General features: G+C 51.5%; 2 protein-coding genes across 4 annotated transcripts in view; both read left to right on the forward strand.

The window, feature by feature from the left end:
* The window catches only part of NLGN3 (neuroligin 3), a 180,694-nt gene extending 174,722 nt beyond the window's left edge, over positions 1-5,972 (forward strand). For all 3 annotated transcript variants that reach the window (XM_040334427.1, XM_040334428.1, XM_040334429.1), the window contains one exon: positions 4,203-5,972. In XM_040334427.1, coding sequence (XP_040190361.1) covers positions 4,203-5,046 — 844 coding nt within the window. In that variant the 3' untranslated portion in view covers positions 5,047-5,972. The remainder of the gene's footprint in view (positions 1-4,202) is intronic.
* Positions 5,973-8,174: 2,202 nt separating this feature from the next.
* Positions 8,175-10,213, forward strand: LOC120921916 (transcription initiation factor TFIID subunit 1-like). The gene is made up of 2 exons (XM_040334419.1): positions 8,175-9,275; positions 9,377-10,213. The coding sequence occupies exons 1-2, from the start codon at positions 8,183-8,185 to the stop codon at positions 9,436-9,438; spliced, it is 1,155 nt and encodes a 384-aa protein (XP_040190353.1). The 5' UTR covers positions 8,175-8,182; the 3' UTR covers positions 9,439-10,213.
* The last annotated feature ends 6,422 nt before the right edge of the window (positions 10,214-16,635 follow it).

The following is a 16,635-nucleotide window of genomic DNA, read 5'->3' on the forward strand; positions in this document are numbered from 1 at the left end:
GGGGCGCCGGCCCATGTGGTCACCTCTGATCTCATCATACACTATATTACCAAAAGTATTGGGGCGCCGGCCCATGTGGTCACCTCTGATCTCACCATACACTATATTACCAAAAGTATTGGGACGCCCGCCTATGCGGTCACCTCTGATCTCACCATACACTATATTACCAAAAGTATTGGGACGCCTGCCCATGTGGTCACCTCTGATCTCATCATACACTATATTGCCAAAAGTATTGGGACGCCGGCCTATGTGGTCACCTCTGATCTCATCATACACTATATTACCAAAAGTATTGGGACGCCTGCCTATGTGGTCACCTCTGATCTCATCATACACTATATTACCAAAAGTATTGGGACGCCTGCCTATGTGGTCACCTCTGATCTCATCATACACTATATTACCAAAAGTATTGGGACGCCTGCCTATGTGGTCACCTCTGATCTCATCATACACTATATTGCCAAAAGTATTGGGACGCCTGCCTTTACACACACATGAACATTAATGGCATCCCAGCCTTAAGCCTCATACATGCGATCTGGGCCGTCATCAGGGGGGTACCGGCATTACACCTGTAAGGGGCCCGATGATCCCCAGTGGCCCCCCCACCTTTAGAAACTCATGGCAAGGGCAAGCACCGCCCCCCATTTTTTTTTGGCTGACCCCCCCACCATCAGTAACTCGTGGCAGGGTAACACCCGATAATCAGGCACTGATGTTGGACGAGAAGGCCTGGCTCACAGTCTCCGCTCTAATTCATCCCAAAGGTGTTCTATTGGGTTGAGGTCAGGACTCTGTGCAGTCCAGTCCAGTTCCTTCACCCCAAAACTTGCTCATCCATGTCTTTATGGACCTTGCTTTGTGCACTGGTCCAAATCATTTGGTGGGGGGGGGGGTGATTATGGTGTGGAGGGGGGATTATGGTGTGGGGAGGGGGGATTATGGTGTCGGGTGGGGGGGGATTATGGTGGGGGTGTTTTTCAGGGGTTGGGTTTGGCCCCTTTGTTCCAGTGAAGGGAACTCTTAAGGCATCAGCATACCGAGACATTTTGGACAATTTCATGCTCCCAACTTTGTGGGAGGAGTTTGGGGGACGGCCCCTTCCTGTTCCAACATGACTGCCCACCAGAGCACAAAGCAAGGTCCATAAAGACATGGAGGAGCGGGTTTTGGGGTGGAAACTTGACTATTGGAACAGGAAGGGACCCTTCCCAAAACTCCTCCCACAAAGTTGGGAGCATGAAATTGTCCAAAATGTCTTGGTATGGTGACACCTTAAGAGTTCCCTTCACTGGAACTAAGGGGCCAACCCAACTCCTAAAAAATAACCCCCCCAGCATAATCCCCCCCCCCTAACACCATAATCCCCCCTCCTCTAAATGATTTGGACCAGTGCACAAAGCAAGGTCCATAAAGACACGCATGAGCGAGTTTGGGGTGGAAGAAATTGACTTGGCCTGCACAGAGTCCTGACCTCAACCCAATAGAACACCTTTGGGGTGAATAAGAGCAAAGACTGTGAGCCAAGCCTTCTCATCCAACATCAGCACCTGACCTCACAAATACTCTTCTGGAAAAAGAATGAATATCTCCTAAATGTGCACCATTTCGGGGATATTCTAGCGAGCAGAAGCTGGTGACGTCACCAGAACCTGGAAGGAAGACTGGGTGAAGGTGGAAGCCTCTGTGGTGACGACGTGTCACTGGAGGGATGCGTTTCAAGGTAAGTCTTTCATAATGTACTAGAATGTGGTGCACCTCGCAGGAAGAAGAAACTTTTCTTTTTTTTTTGTATGAATGGTGTAAAATATATGATGAGATCGGCGGTGACCACGTATGAGATCAGAGGTGACCACATAGGTAGGCGTCCCAATACTTTTGGTGATATAGCGTATCTCTGGCTCAGGTTGTACATAGGAAAGTGTAGTGCAGACAATCCCATACATTTAGGCTCTATAGTGTTATTATATATTGTGATCCGCAAGGACACTGTATTTATAATCTATAAAATGTGTTAAACGTGATCATAGAGCTGCATTGGGATAACGTTACGACCCGTAATTTCAGTAGGATCTGGAAGGCAGGCGTCCCAATACTTTTGGTAATATAGTGCATCTCTGGCTCAGGTTGTACATAGGAAAAGTGTAGTGCAGACAATCCCATACATTCAGGCTCTATAGTGTTATTATATATTGTGATCCGCAAGGACACTGTATTTATAATGTATAAAAATGTGTTAAACGTGATCATAGAGCTGCATTGGGATAACGTTACGACCCGTAATTTCAGTAGGATCTGGAAGGCAGGTGTCCCAATACTTTTGATGAGATCAGAGGTGGCCACATATGAGATCAGAGGTAACCACATAGGCAGGCGTTCCAATACTTTTGGCAATACAGGCCCAGATTCACAGAGAGCGGGCTTACATTACGCCGCCGTAACGCAAACAATGTACGCTACGCCAGCGCAGAGAGGCAAGCACCGCATTCAGCAAGCTCTTGCGTCGGCGTGGCGTAGGTTTTGAAGGCGCAGGCCGGCGTAGGTGGAAGTGGGCGTGAGCCATGCAAATTAGGCGTGGCCCCATGCAAATGATGGGCCGAGCGCCAGACAGATACGTATCACGAACTGCGCATGCGCCGAGACATGGATGCATCCCCCTGCGCCTGCTCACAACCACGCCTAAACTACGCCAGATCACTGCGTACGGTGTGAACGTAACCTACGCCCAGCCAGACACACGTCCAATGTAAAATACGCCGGCTTGTGTTCCCTGGTGCAGACCTGTGCATGTCTGCTGCCGGGTTGCGCCTCCTTTATGGGGAATAACTTAACGCCGGACGTACAACTTACGCGCACATCATGTAGCCTGCCTCGGGCGCACGTACGTTCGTGAATCGCCGTATTTCCCTCATTTGCATATTTGAATGGCTAATCAATGGGAGCGCCACCATGCGCCCAGCGTAAATGTGCGCCCACACTACGCCGGCGTAGGCAAGTTACGTCGGTGGGGTGAGGCCTGTTTTTAGGCGTGGGTCGGGCGCACAGATACGACGGCGCACATTTGCACTTACGTCGGCGTAATTTGTTATATGTCGGCGTAAGTGCTTTGTGAATCCGGGCCAATGAATATGGTGAGATCAGAGGTGACCACATGGACAGGCGTCCCAATACTTTTGGCAATATAGGGCCAGATTCTCAAAAGAGATACGACGGCGTATGTGCGGTCGTATCTATGCGCCTGATTATTAAAATCAGTTACGCATAGATTTCTATTAGATCCGACCGGCGTAAGTCTGATCGTAACTGCATATTTACGCTGGCCGCTAGGGGCGTGCACGCTGATTTACGCCTAAAAATATGTAAATCAGCTAGATACGCGAATTCACGAACGTACGCCCGGCCGACGCAGTACAGATACGCCGTTTATGTTAGGCTTTTCCTGGCGTAAAGTTACCCCTGCTATATGGTGGCGTACATACGGCATACCAATGTTAAGTATGGACGTCGTTCCCGCGTCAAATTTTTAATATTTTACGTCGTTTGCGTAAGTCGTCCGTGAATGGGGCTGGACGTCATTTACGTTCCCGTCTAAACCAATACGTCCTTGCGGCGTACTTTAGAGCAATGCACACTGGGAAATTCCCGCGCCGTTCGTGAAAAACCTCAATCACGTCGGGTCACAAGTTATTTACATAAAACACGCCCCCCTGTTCCAAATTTGAATTAGGCGCGCTTACGCCGGCCGATTTACGCTACGCTGCCGCAACTTACGGAGCAAGTGCTTTGAGAATACAGCACTTGCCCGTCTAAGTTGCGGAGGCGTAACGTAAATAGGTTACGTTACGCCCGCACAAAAATACGCCAAACTACGAGAATCTGGCCCAGTGTGTATATTATAGGCTTGCCTGCAGGTAAAAATAAAAATGCAGAGTTTACTGTCGCTTTAATTCAGGCCATGAGAACCATCTTGGTTAGGTGACTACAGAACCGAAATAGAGGGACATCTGCCAATAGGGACACCTGTTCTGGTGACAGCTGTGTGAGAGGCGGTTTCCCGCACTTTGTAGAGGTTTCCCGTCATTTGCCGGGACTCTTTCTCAGGAAGTGAAAAGAAATCTGTTAATTGTGTGAATGAAATGTTTTCGGTTTGCTGATAATTTTATGATCTCATCTTTTTTATTTTATTTTTTTAGTGACCCCAACAAACCCGTCCCCCAGGATACGAAGTTCATCCACACCAAGGCGAACCGTTTCGAGGAGGTGGCGTGGTCTAAGTACAACCCGCGGGATCAGCTGTATCTTCACATCGGGCTGAAGCCACGTGTGCGCGACCACTACCGGGCCACCAAGGTGGCGTTCTGGAAACATCTGGTGCCGCACCTTTATAACCTTCATGACATGTTCCACTACACGTCCACCACCACCAAGGTGCCGCCTTCTGACACCACTCAGAACTCACATATAACTCGCCGGCCCAAGGTTTGGGAGACAAAGCGCCCCGGTGTCTCGCCCACGCTGAATGGCCCGGGCAAGTGGAACCCCGATACCGACCAGATGGACCCCGTTGTCATCCAGGATCCCAGGGACTATTCCACGGAGCTGAGTGTCACCATCGCCGTGGGAGCTTCTCTTTTGTTCCTTAATGTCCTGGCATTTGCCGCTCTGTATTACCGCAATGATAAGCGGCGCCAGGACACTCAACGCCAGCCGAGTCCGCAGCGATCCTCGGCCACGCGGGACCCGACGCACAGCCCCGTACCTCCCGAGGAGCTCAACTCACTGCAAATAAATGCAGGACACCCTGATTGTGAAGGAGGAGGAGTCTCCGGCCACGACAACCTGCGTCTCGCCACGCTTTCTGACTACACCCTTACATTACGTCGTTCCCCTGACGACATTCCACTCATGACACCTAACACCATCACCATGATCCCCAATTCTCTGGTGGGACTTCAAAGCCTTCACCCCTACAACACCTTTTCTGCAGGCTTCAACAGCACCGGTCTCCCCCACTCACACTCCACGACCAGAGTATAGCACCCCACCATGCTGCACTTCCTCCTTGCCCGCGACACCAAGTCTACCTGAAGGTGTCAGAGACAAGGAAGAGAGGCCAAATGACACATTCCATACCCCCCAAAGAAGAAGGGGGACAGGTGTGGGGCTTTGCTTTGAATACAGTCCTGACCCACCAAGGACACGCTTGTGGTGTGCTCTTGTTTCCTAAAGTGCTTTGACCTTTGTGGAGGCACCAAGAGTGAGGACAGCTTGGGGCGAGGACAGCTTGGGGCGAGGACTAAGAAGAACGCCATTGGAGAAGAGGCAGGAGGGAACCAAGCCCAATGTATTGTCCCTTATCTTTTCCACATGGCTTACCATCAACGTTCACCATTCTGACTTTCCTGTAAACCCTTCACTGTCTGTACATGTGGAGAACCGGATGTGATGAGGAACGGGGGACAAGATGTCTACTTTACTAGCATAGAAGGACTGAGGGGGGGGGGGGATGGGTGTTAGGCTCGTATATAGTGATCATCTTTCTAAAAAAAATATTTGTTTTTAGAAACATGACAAGATTTTTATTGGAAGTCAGAAGAAGGTCACGGGACAGAGGGACTGAAACCCAAGAGACGTCTGACCCCAGTCACCTACTCAGCTCCTCTCCAAATGTGTGCCAAATTCATTCACCAGCTAAGAAATGGGACTGAACACCGTCCTGGTTTCACCTTAATCTTCCCAGTGCCAAATATACGAAGCCAGCCGTCCTAGGGAGAAGGTTACGTAGGCAGGAGGTATGCGGCTTTAGTTATTTTTGAAAAACATTGCCCAGTAAAGACACTATGTGGCCAAAGTTTTTGAACACCTGACCACCACACCTATTTATAATGACAAAAGTATATTGCCCCCCCCCCCCCCAGCTCCTGATTGTGGAGTTCAGGGGTTTCCATGCAAGGGTCTCGGTAATCCTCCATCATACAAAGACATTGGAGCAATTGTGCTCTTCCAACCTTGTGGTAACAGTTTGGTGAAGACCCTTTTCTGTTCCACCATGACTGTGACCCCCCCCCCCCCCCCGTGTACAAAGCCAGTTCCATAAAGACATGGTGTGACCAGTTTGGTGTGGAGGAACTCCAGTGTCCTGCACAGAGTCCTGATTTTATTCCTACCTTTGGAAGACTTTTAATTTAAGGTCTTCTCATCCAATATCAGTACCTGCCCTTAACCCCTTGGAAAACCTTTGGAATGAGGTCTTTTCACCCCAAAGGTGTTCAGTAGGGTTAAGATCATAGAGGAACTAAAGTGTCCTGCACAGAGCCCTGACCTCAACCCTACTAAACACCTTTGGGATGTATTGGTATGCCAATGGTGAGCCATGTCTTCTCATCCAACGTCAGAACCTGCCCCTAACCCCTTGGAACACCTTTGGGATGAGGTCTTTTCACCCCAAAGGTGTTCAGTAGGGTTAAGATCATAGAGGAACTAGAGTGTCCTGCACAGAGCCCTGACCTCAACCCTACTGAACACCTTTGGGATGAGGTCTTCTCATCCCAAAGGTGTTCAGCAGGTTTGAGATCATGGAGGAACTTGAGTGTCCTGCACAGAGCCCTAACCTCAACTCTACAGAACACATTTGGGATGTATTGGAACCCCAATGGTGAGCCATGTCTTCTCATCCAACGTCAGAACCTGCCCTTAACCCAATGGAACATCTTTGGGATGAGGTCTTCTCATCCCAAAGGTGTTCAGTAGGGTTAATACCATAGAGGAACCATAGTGTCCTGCACAGAGCCCTGACCTCAACCCTACTAGACACCTTTGGGATGTATTGGTACGCCAATGGTGAGCCATTTCTTCTCATCCAACGTCAGAAACTGCCCTTAACCCAATGGAACATCTTTGGGATGAGGTCTTCTCATCCCAAAGGTGTTCAGCAGGTTTGAGATCATGGAGGAACTCGAGTGTCTGTACACAGCCATGACCTCAACCCTACTGAACATTTTTGGGATGGATTATAACTCCGATGGTCAGCCAGGTTTTTTTCTGGTGCCCAATGTGAGAACCAACATCTTGGTTGAGGCAAGTCTTTTCATCCAACATCAGTAGTTGACCTCACAAATGGGCTCAAATCCCCACAGACACCCTCCAAAATCTTATAGAAAGTCTTCCCAGAAGGGTGGAGGATGTTGTAGCCACCAAAGTGGGACAACTCATATCAATCCCATCATTTTGGATTGGGATACCCAACAAGCTCGTGTAGGTCAGGTGTCAACAGGCTTTGGGCCACATGGTGTACTTCCAGCCAATAGCTTGTTAGAACCAGTAGTCCAAAATCATGTTTAGGTTAAAGATTGCCTACTGTTGAGTTTGAAAAATCACACGACTTCCACTTAACCAGAATCTGGCACTACAAAGGATAAGAGACGTCTGTGAAGGTTCTCGTGTATGCAGGTCGTGGTTTATCGAGCCGTAGTTGGCCACATTCATGGACTTGTTCTGTAATGTTGAAGATTTCTCACCTCTCATCCAATCAGAATCCTTCCATTTAGAAGGAAGTCGTTTTGTAAAGCAGTAAAACATCTAAAACATTACAGAACAATTGAATGGGACCGACCACTGGTGATAAAGGAGGACACAACGGGGCGATGGAAAGCTCCACGAGGTTTTGGTACAAACCACTGGTGAGAAAGGAGAAGGACACAAAGGGGCGATGGAAACTCCACGAGGTTTTGGTACAAACCACTGGTGATAAAGGAGAAGGACGCAACGGGGTGATGGAAAGCTCCACCAGGTTTTGGTACAAACCACTGGCTTGTCAAAATCTGTTCCCGGCGTGTCCCAGAAGAACTTGTATGGAAAGTTCCATCATTTCCTTCACAACCCAAAGTGCGACGAGTAGGTTCGCGCACTCACATTGCATTGTGGGCTGAGTTTTGAGCCATCTGAACGTTCTGTGTTTGGGAAATTCTTGGGTGCACGGGAATGGAATTTTCGAGAAGCCAGTGGTCTGTATGAGAACCCCCCGGGCATGTCACCAGATGATCTCCGAACATGGGAACTTCCAACTCCCTCAGATGATCTCCGAACATGGGAACTCACAACTTCGTCAGATGATCTCCCAACATGGGAACTCCCAACATTGTCAGATGATCTCCGAACATGGGAACTCCGTCAGATGATCTCCGAACATGGGAACTCCCAACTTCGTCAGATGATCTCCGAACATGGGAACTCCCAACTTCGTCAGATGATCTCCGAACTTGGGAACTCCCAACTTTGTCAGATGATCTCCGAACATGGGAACTCCCAACTTTGTCAGATGATTTCCGAACATGGGAACTCCCAACTTCGTCAGATGATCTCAGAACATAGAAACTCCCAACATCGTCAGATGATCTCCGAACATGGGAACTCCCAACTTTGTCAGATGATCTCCGAACATGGGAACTCCCAACATCGTCAGATGATCTCCGAACATGGGAACTCCCAACTTTGTCAGATGATCTCCGAACATGGGAACTCCCAACATCGTCAGATGATCTCCGAACATGGGAACTCCCAACTTCGTCAGATGATCTCCGAACATGGGAACTCCCAACTTCGTCAGATGATCTCCGGATATGGGAACTTCCAACTTCGTCAGATGATCTCCGAACATGGGAACTCCCAACTTCGTCAGATGATCTCCGAACATGGGAACTCCCAACTTCCTCAGATGATCTCCGAACATGGGAATTCCCAACTTCGTCAGATGATCTCCGAACATGGGAACTCCCAAATTAGTCAGATGATCTCCAAACATGGGAACTCCCAACTTCGTCAGATGATCTCCGAACATAGGAACTCCCAACTTCGTCAGATGATCTCCGAACACGGGAACTCCCAACTTCGTCAGATGATCTCCGAACACGGGAACTCCCAACTTAGTCAGATGATCTCCGAACACGGGAACTCCCAACTTTGTCAGATGATCTCCGAACATGGGAACTCCCAACTTCGTCAGATGATCTCCGAACATGGGAACTCCCAACTTCGTCAGATGATCTCCGAACAAGGGAACTCCCAACTTTGTCAGATGATCTCCGAACATGGGAACTCCCAACTTCGTCAGATGATCTCCGAACACGGGAACTCCCAACTTTGTCAGATGATCTCCGAACACGGGAACTCCCAACTTCGTCAGATGATCTCAGAACATGGGAACTCCCAACTTCGTCAGATGATCTCAGAACATGGGAACTCCCAACTTCGTCAGATGATCTCCGAACATGGGAACTCCCAACTTCGTCAGATGATCTCCGAACACGGGAACTCCCTCAGATGATCTCCGAACATGGGACCTCCCAACGTCATCAGATGATCTCCGAACATGGGAACTCCCAACTCAAGACTATCTCAAACACGGAAAGAAGACTACTAAAGTCGGTCTGATTTGCTGAATTAGTTAGTGTGCCCCGCCAGTGATTAGTCAGTGTGCAGGGAAAGCTCTAGGTTTAATTTTAGGCTTCTTGTGTGTTCTTATTACCAAGGAAAGGCCACAATGTATATTATTTTCGATGTTTACAGAGATATCCACGACATGGACAGGTGACGCGTTTCTCTCAAGCTTTGAGATATACACAGTATATATATATATATAATAGGAGACGTATATATATATACTCTCAGATGATACGGTGGGGGTTTTATTATATGGTGTTCACAACGACAGTAAAGCTTTTTATTTTAGAAATCTCTCTGTAGGAAGAATCCCCCCTCTGCCTCCTCGGGTGAGTCTGTGTTTGGATGAAGATGGAAGTCTTTGTGCATGTATGTGGGTACCAGTATGGGTCTCGGCCTGTGCACATGTGCGTGTATATATGTGCCCTCACACACACATATATATATATACAGAGCCAGGCACATGGGCAGTTTTTCTAAGCTGTTGTACATATGAATACTCACATAGATGTGTTGCTCCTCCCCCCTCCCACTTCTTCCTCCAGCCCCCCCCCCCCCCCCCCGGCAACTTTTCAGCTTTTTTTACCATTCGCCATGACTTTTGAACGTGGGTTTTGTGACACGAGGAAAAGGGACGCCACGGGTTCGAGGGGAAGTTTTGTGACACAGGGGGACACCTGGGGTCAGTATTTATAGAATGTATTTATACTGTATCACAGGAGAGTAGAAAAAACGTATTCCAAATAAATAAAAACTCATATTTTTATAGGCTGGTCGCTTTCTGTGTCTCCTGGGGGGGCGGGGCTGAAGATCTGCAATTTTCATTTCAACAATTCTTGTTGATCCTGCCACATGATGTAGGTCACTTCTTGTTATAGGGTGCCACCCCCCTGTCCCGGGCTCCCAACACACATCGCACAATGTGGATGGGTATAGAGGCATGCACGGTGCAAAGGTTTGTCACACGCAAAGGGTATATTAATAAAGTTTTATTGAAGTTCACGGGTCAAAAGTAAATCCAACGTGTTTCGGCAAAGCACCTTCACCTTCATTAGGGCTGTAACGGTGGATGCAAAGGTTATTGAAGTTCACAGGTCAAAGGTAAATCCAACGTGTTCCTGCAAAGTGCCTCCCCCTTCATCAGGGCTGTAATGGTGGATGCAAAGATTATTGAAGTTCACAGGTCAAAGGTAAATCCAACGTGTTTCAGCAAAGTGCCTTCACCTTCATCAGGGCTGTCACAGTGGATTCAAAGTCTTTTGACGTTCACAGGTCAAAGGTAAAGCCAATGTGTTTTGGCAAAATGCCAAGGGCTGTAACCGTGGATGCAAAGGCTGTAACGGTGGATGCAAATATTATTGATGTTCACAGGTAAATCCAATGTGTTTTCGGCAAATTGTCTCAACCTTCATCAGGGCTGTAACAGTGAATGCAAAGTTTATTGAAGTTCACAGGTCAAAGGTAAATCCAACGTGTTTCGGCAAAATGCCTCCCCCTTCATCAGGGCTTTAATGGTGAATCCAAAATATACTGAAGTTTACAGGTCAAAGGTAAACCCAACGTGTTTCGGCAGAATGCCTCCTCCCCTCATCAGGGCTGTAATGGTGGATCGAGTAAAAGAAGTAGCCGGTGCTGTGAACAAGGCTTATTGCCAAAACTAGTCTGCTGCTGACTGAACTCACTGTGAAGGCTTCACAATAAATATGATCGATGTTATGGAGTTGCCGGCTGCTTCTTTTCCTTGATCGCCATTTGTCTTATTGGTGTGTGGAAGGACGCCTCAGCTTGGACCCCCCGACTGCAAACTTCCAAAGTAAGACTTTGTTTCCCACTGTTCTGAGCCATACAATCTTTGATCAAATCTGTAAAGGTGGATGCAAAGGTTATTGAAGTTCACAGGTCAAAGGTAAACCCAACGTGTTTCATCAAAATGCCTCCCCCTTCATCAGGGCTTTAATGGTAGATCCAAAATATATTGAAGTTCACAGGTCAAAAGTAAATCCAATGCGTCCCAGCAAAATGCCTCCCCCTTCATCAGGGCTTTAATGGTGGATGCAAAGGTGATTGAAGTTCACAGGTCAAAGGTAAACCCAACGTGTTTCGGCAAAGTGCCTCCCTCTTCATCAGAGTTGTAATGACAGATGCAAATAGGACTGGCCTGGAACAGTGGGGGTGGCTAAGCAGGAGGCCCCCTTTCCGAGTGCTGAGTGGGGGGTATGTAGAGGGGATGAGAGCTCCATAACACCAGTTAAAGTCCAGTAAATTCTTATTGTATAGAAGAATAAGGCAACGCGTTTCAAGTCTGTAAATGGTCGCCAGTCTGAAGTAAATGTAAGCCTCGCTCCAAAACTCAGCTCTTCATTCTATTTAATTCATCATAAGATGAAAACTGTATAGAAGTCTCCACCTGAAAACATCTTCCTCGACGCATTTCACCACAACTTGCTACCTCCCCCTGCCCTTGTGAGCCAGTAGTGGTGAAACGCGTCGAGGAAGGTGGTTTCCTTCCTCCTGAAGCACTCTCATCCTTTCACTTACATTCACTGAACTAATCTTGGGTCCCCAAAGGAAGGACACCCCAGGTAACAGAGTGTGGCTTGTTCCTTTGGAGTCAAGGCCTCTTCCCAAGGATCTGGTCCAGCGGCTGCCAACACAACCCCTGGGGGGGAACCCACATGACACAGACAAGGTCCGCCCCCTCCCCTCCCCCGAGAAATGTCCTGCAGCCATCACTGGGGTGTATAGAGACAGGAAGCGGCTGCCAACACAACCCCTGGGGAACCCACATGACACAGACAAGGTCCGCCCCCTCCCCTCCCCCGAGAAATGTCCTGCAGCCATCACTGGAGTGTATAGAGACAGGAAGCGGCTGCCAACACAACCCCTGGGGAACCCACATGACACAGACAAGGTCCGCCCCCCCCCCCCCCGAGAAATGTCCTGCAGCCATCACTGGAGTGTATAGAGACAGGAAGCGGCTGCCAACACAACCCCTGGGGAACCCACATGACACAGACAAGGTCCGCCCCTCCCCTCCCCCGAGAAATGTCCTGCAGCCATCACTGGAGTGTATAGAGACAGGAAGCGGCTGCCAACACAACCCCTGGGGAACCCACATGACACAGACAAGGTCCGCCCCTCCCTCCCCCGAGAAATGTCCTGCAGCCATCACTGGAGTGTATAGAGACAGGAAGCGGCTGCCAACACAACCCCTGGGGAACCCACATGACACAGACAAGGTCCGCCCCCTCCCCCGAGAAATGTCCTGCAGCCATCACTGGGGTGTATAGAGACAGGAAGCGGCTGCCAACACAACCCCTGGGGAACCCACATGACACAGACAAGGTCCGCCCCTCCCCTCCCCCGAGAAATGTCCTGCAGCCATCACTGGGTGTATAGAGACAGGAAGCGGCTGCCAACACAACCCCTGGGGAACCCACATGACACAGACAAGGTCCGCCCCCTCCCCTCCCCCGAGAAATGTCCTGCAGCCATCACTGGAGTGTATAGAGACAGGAAGCGGCTGCCAACACAACCCCTGGGGAACCCACATGACACAGACAAGGTCCGCCCCCTCCCCTCCCCCGAGAATGTCCTGCAGCCATCACTGGGGTGTATAGAGACAGGAAGCGGCTGCCAACACAACCCCTGGGGAACCCACATGACACAGACAAGGTCCGCCCCCTCCCCTCCCCCGAGGAATGTCCTGCAGCCATCACTGGGGTGTATAGAGACAGGAAGCGGCTGCCAACACAACCCCTGGGGAACCCACATGACACAGACAAGGTCCGCCCCCTCCCCTCCCCCGAGAAATGTCCTGCAGCCATCACTGGGGTGTATAGAGACAGGAAGCGGCTGCCAACACAACCCCTGGGGGGGAACCCACATGACACAGACAAGGTCCGCCCCCTCCCTCCCCTGAGAAATGTCCTGCAGCCATCACTGGGGTGTATAGAGACAGGAAGCGGCTGCCAACACAACCCCTGGGGGAACCCACATGACACAGACAAGGTCCGCCCCTCCCCTCCCCCGAGAAATGTCCTGCAGCCATCACTGGAGTGTATAGAGACAGGAAGCGGCTGCCAACACAACCCCTGGGGGGGAACCCACATGACACAGACAAGGTCCGCCCCCTCCCTCCCCCGAGAAATGTCCTGCAGCCATCACCGGAGTGTATAGAGACAGGAAGCGGCTGCCAACACAACCCCTGGGGAACCCACATGACACAGACAAGGTCCGCCCCCTCCCCTCCCCCGAGAAATGTCCTGCAGCCATCACTGGAGTGTATAGAGACAGGAAGCGGCTGCCAACACAACCCCTGGGGAACCCACATGACACAGACAAGGTCCGCCCCCTCCCCTCCCCCGAGAAATGTCCTGCAGCCATCACTGGAGTGTATAGAGACAGGAAGCGGCTGCCAACACAACCCCTGGGGAACCCACATGACACAGACAAGGTCCGCCCCCCCCTCCCCCGAGAAATGTCCTGCAGCCATCACTGGAGTGTATAGAGACAGGAAGCGGCTGCCAACACAACCCCTGGGGGACCTACATGACACAGACAAGGTCCGCCCCCTCCCCACCCCCGAGAAATGTCCTGCAGCCATCACTGGAGTGTATAGAGACAGGAAGCGGCTGCCAACACAACCCCTGGGGAACCCACATGACACAGACAAGGTCCGCCCCCTCCCCTCCCCCGAGAAATGTCCTGCAGCCATCACTGGAGTGTATAGAGACAGGAAGTGGCTGTCAACACAACCCCTGGGGAACCCACATGACACAGACAAGGTCCGCCCCCTACCCCCTCCCCCGAGAAATGTCCTGCAGCCATCACTGGAGTGTATAGAGACAGGAAGCGGCTGCCAACACAACCCCTGGGGAACCCACATGACACAGACAAGGTCCACCCCCACCTCCCCCGAGAAATGTCCTGCAGCCATCACCGCAGTGTATAGAGACAGGAAGTGGCTGTCAACACAACCCCTGGGGAACCCACATGACACAGACAAGGTCCGCCCCCTACCCCTCCCCCGAGAAATGTCCTGCAGCCATCACTGGAGTGTATAGAGACAGGAAGCGGCTGCCAACACAACCCCTGGGGAACCCACATGACACAGACAAGGTCCGCCCCCCCCTCCCCCGAGAAATGTCCTGCAGCCATCACTGGAGTGTATAGAGACAGGAAGCGGCTGCCAACACAACCCCTGGGGAACCTACATGACACAGACAAGGTCCGCCCCCTCCCCACCCCCGAGAAATGTCCTGCAGCCATCACTGGAGTGTATAGAGACAGGAAGCGGCTGCCAACACAACCCCTGGGGAACCCACATGACACAGACAAGGTCCACCCCCCCCTCCCCCGAGAAATGTCCTGCAGCCATCACCGCAGTGTATAGAGACAGGAAGCGGCTGCCAACACAACCCCTGGGGAACCCACATGACACAGACAAGGTCCGCCCCCTCCCCCTCCCCCGAGAAATGTCCTGCAGCCATCACTGGAGTGTATAGAGACAGGAAGCGGCTGCCAACACAACCCCTGGGGAACCCACATGACACAGACAAGGTCCACCCCCACCTCCCCCGAGAAATGTCCTGCAGCCATCACCGCAGTGTATAGAGACAGGAAGCGGCTGCCAACACAACCCCTGGGGAACCCACATGACACAGACAAGGTCCGCTCCCTCCCCACCCCCGAGAAATGTCCTGCAGCCATCACTGGAGTGTATAGAGACAGGAAGTGGCTGCCAACACAACCCCTGGGGGACCTACATGACACAGACAAGGTCCGCCCCCTCCCCTCCCCCGAGGAATGTCCTGCAGCCATCACTGGGGTGTATAGAGACAGGAAGCGGCTGCCAACACAACCCCTGGGGAACCCACATGACACAGACAAGGTCCGCCCCCCCCCTCCCACGAGAAATGTCCTGCAGCCATCACTGGAGTGTATAGAGACAGGAAGCGGCTGCCAACACAACCCCTGGGGAACCTACATGACACAGACAAGGTCCGCCCCCTCCCCACCCCCGAGAAATGTCCTGCAGCCATCACTGGAGTGTATAGAGACAGGAAGCGGCTGCCAACACAACCCCTGGGGAACCCACATGACACAGACAAGGTCCGCCCCCCCCTCCCCCGAGGAATGTCCTGCAGCCATCACTGGAGTGTATAGAGACAGGAAGCGGCTGCCAACACAACCCCTGGGGAACCCACATGACACAGACAAGGTCCGCCCCCTCCCCTCCCCCGAGAAATGTCCTGCAGCCATCACCGGGGTGTATAGAGACAGGAAGTGGCTGTCAACACAACCCCTGGGGAACCCACATGACACAGACAAGGTCCGCCCCCTACCCCCTCCCCCGAGAAATGTCCTGCAGCCATCACTGGAGTGTATAGAGACAGGAAGCGGCTGCCAACACAACCCCTGGGGAACCCACATGACACAGACAAGGTCCGCCCCCCCCTCCCACGAGAAATGTCCTGCAGCCATCACTGGAGTGTATAGAGACAGGAAGCGGCTGCCAACACAACCCCTGGGGAACCCACATGACACAGACAAGGTCCGCCCCCTCCCCCGAGAAATGTCCTGCAGCCATCACTGGGGTGTATAGAGACAGGAAGCGGCTGCCAACACAACCCCTGGGGAACCTACATGACACAGACAAGGTCCGCCCCCCCCCTCCCCCGAGAAATGTCCTGCAGCCATCACTGGAGTGTATAGAGACAGGAAGCGGCTGCCAACACAACCCCTGGGGAACCCACATGACACAGACAAGGTCCGCCCCCTACCCCTCCCCCGAGAAATGTCCTGCAGCCATCACTGGAGTGTATAGAGACAGGAAGCGGCTGCCAACACAACCCCTGGGGAACCCACATGACACAGACAAGGTCCGCCCCCCCCCTCCCACGAGAAATGTCCTTCAGCCATCACTGGAGTGTATAGAGACAGGAAGCGGCTGCCAACACAACCCCTGGGGAACCCACATGACACAGACAAGGTCCGCCCCCACCTCCCCCGAGAAATGTCCTGCAGCCATCACTGGGGTGTATAGAGACAGGAAGCGGCTGCCAACACAACCCCTGGGGGGGAACCCACATGACACAGACAAGGTCCGCCCCCACCTCCCCCGAGAAATGTCCTGCAGCCATCACTGGAGTGTATAGAGACAGGAAGCGGCTGCCAACACAACCC

The sequence above is a fragment of the Rana temporaria genome (assembly GCF_905171775.1).
Source record: "Rana temporaria chromosome 9 unlocalized genomic scaffold, aRanTem1.1 chr9d, whole genome shotgun sequence".
Lineage (NCBI taxonomy): Eukaryota > Metazoa > Chordata > Amphibia > Anura > Ranidae > Rana > Rana temporaria.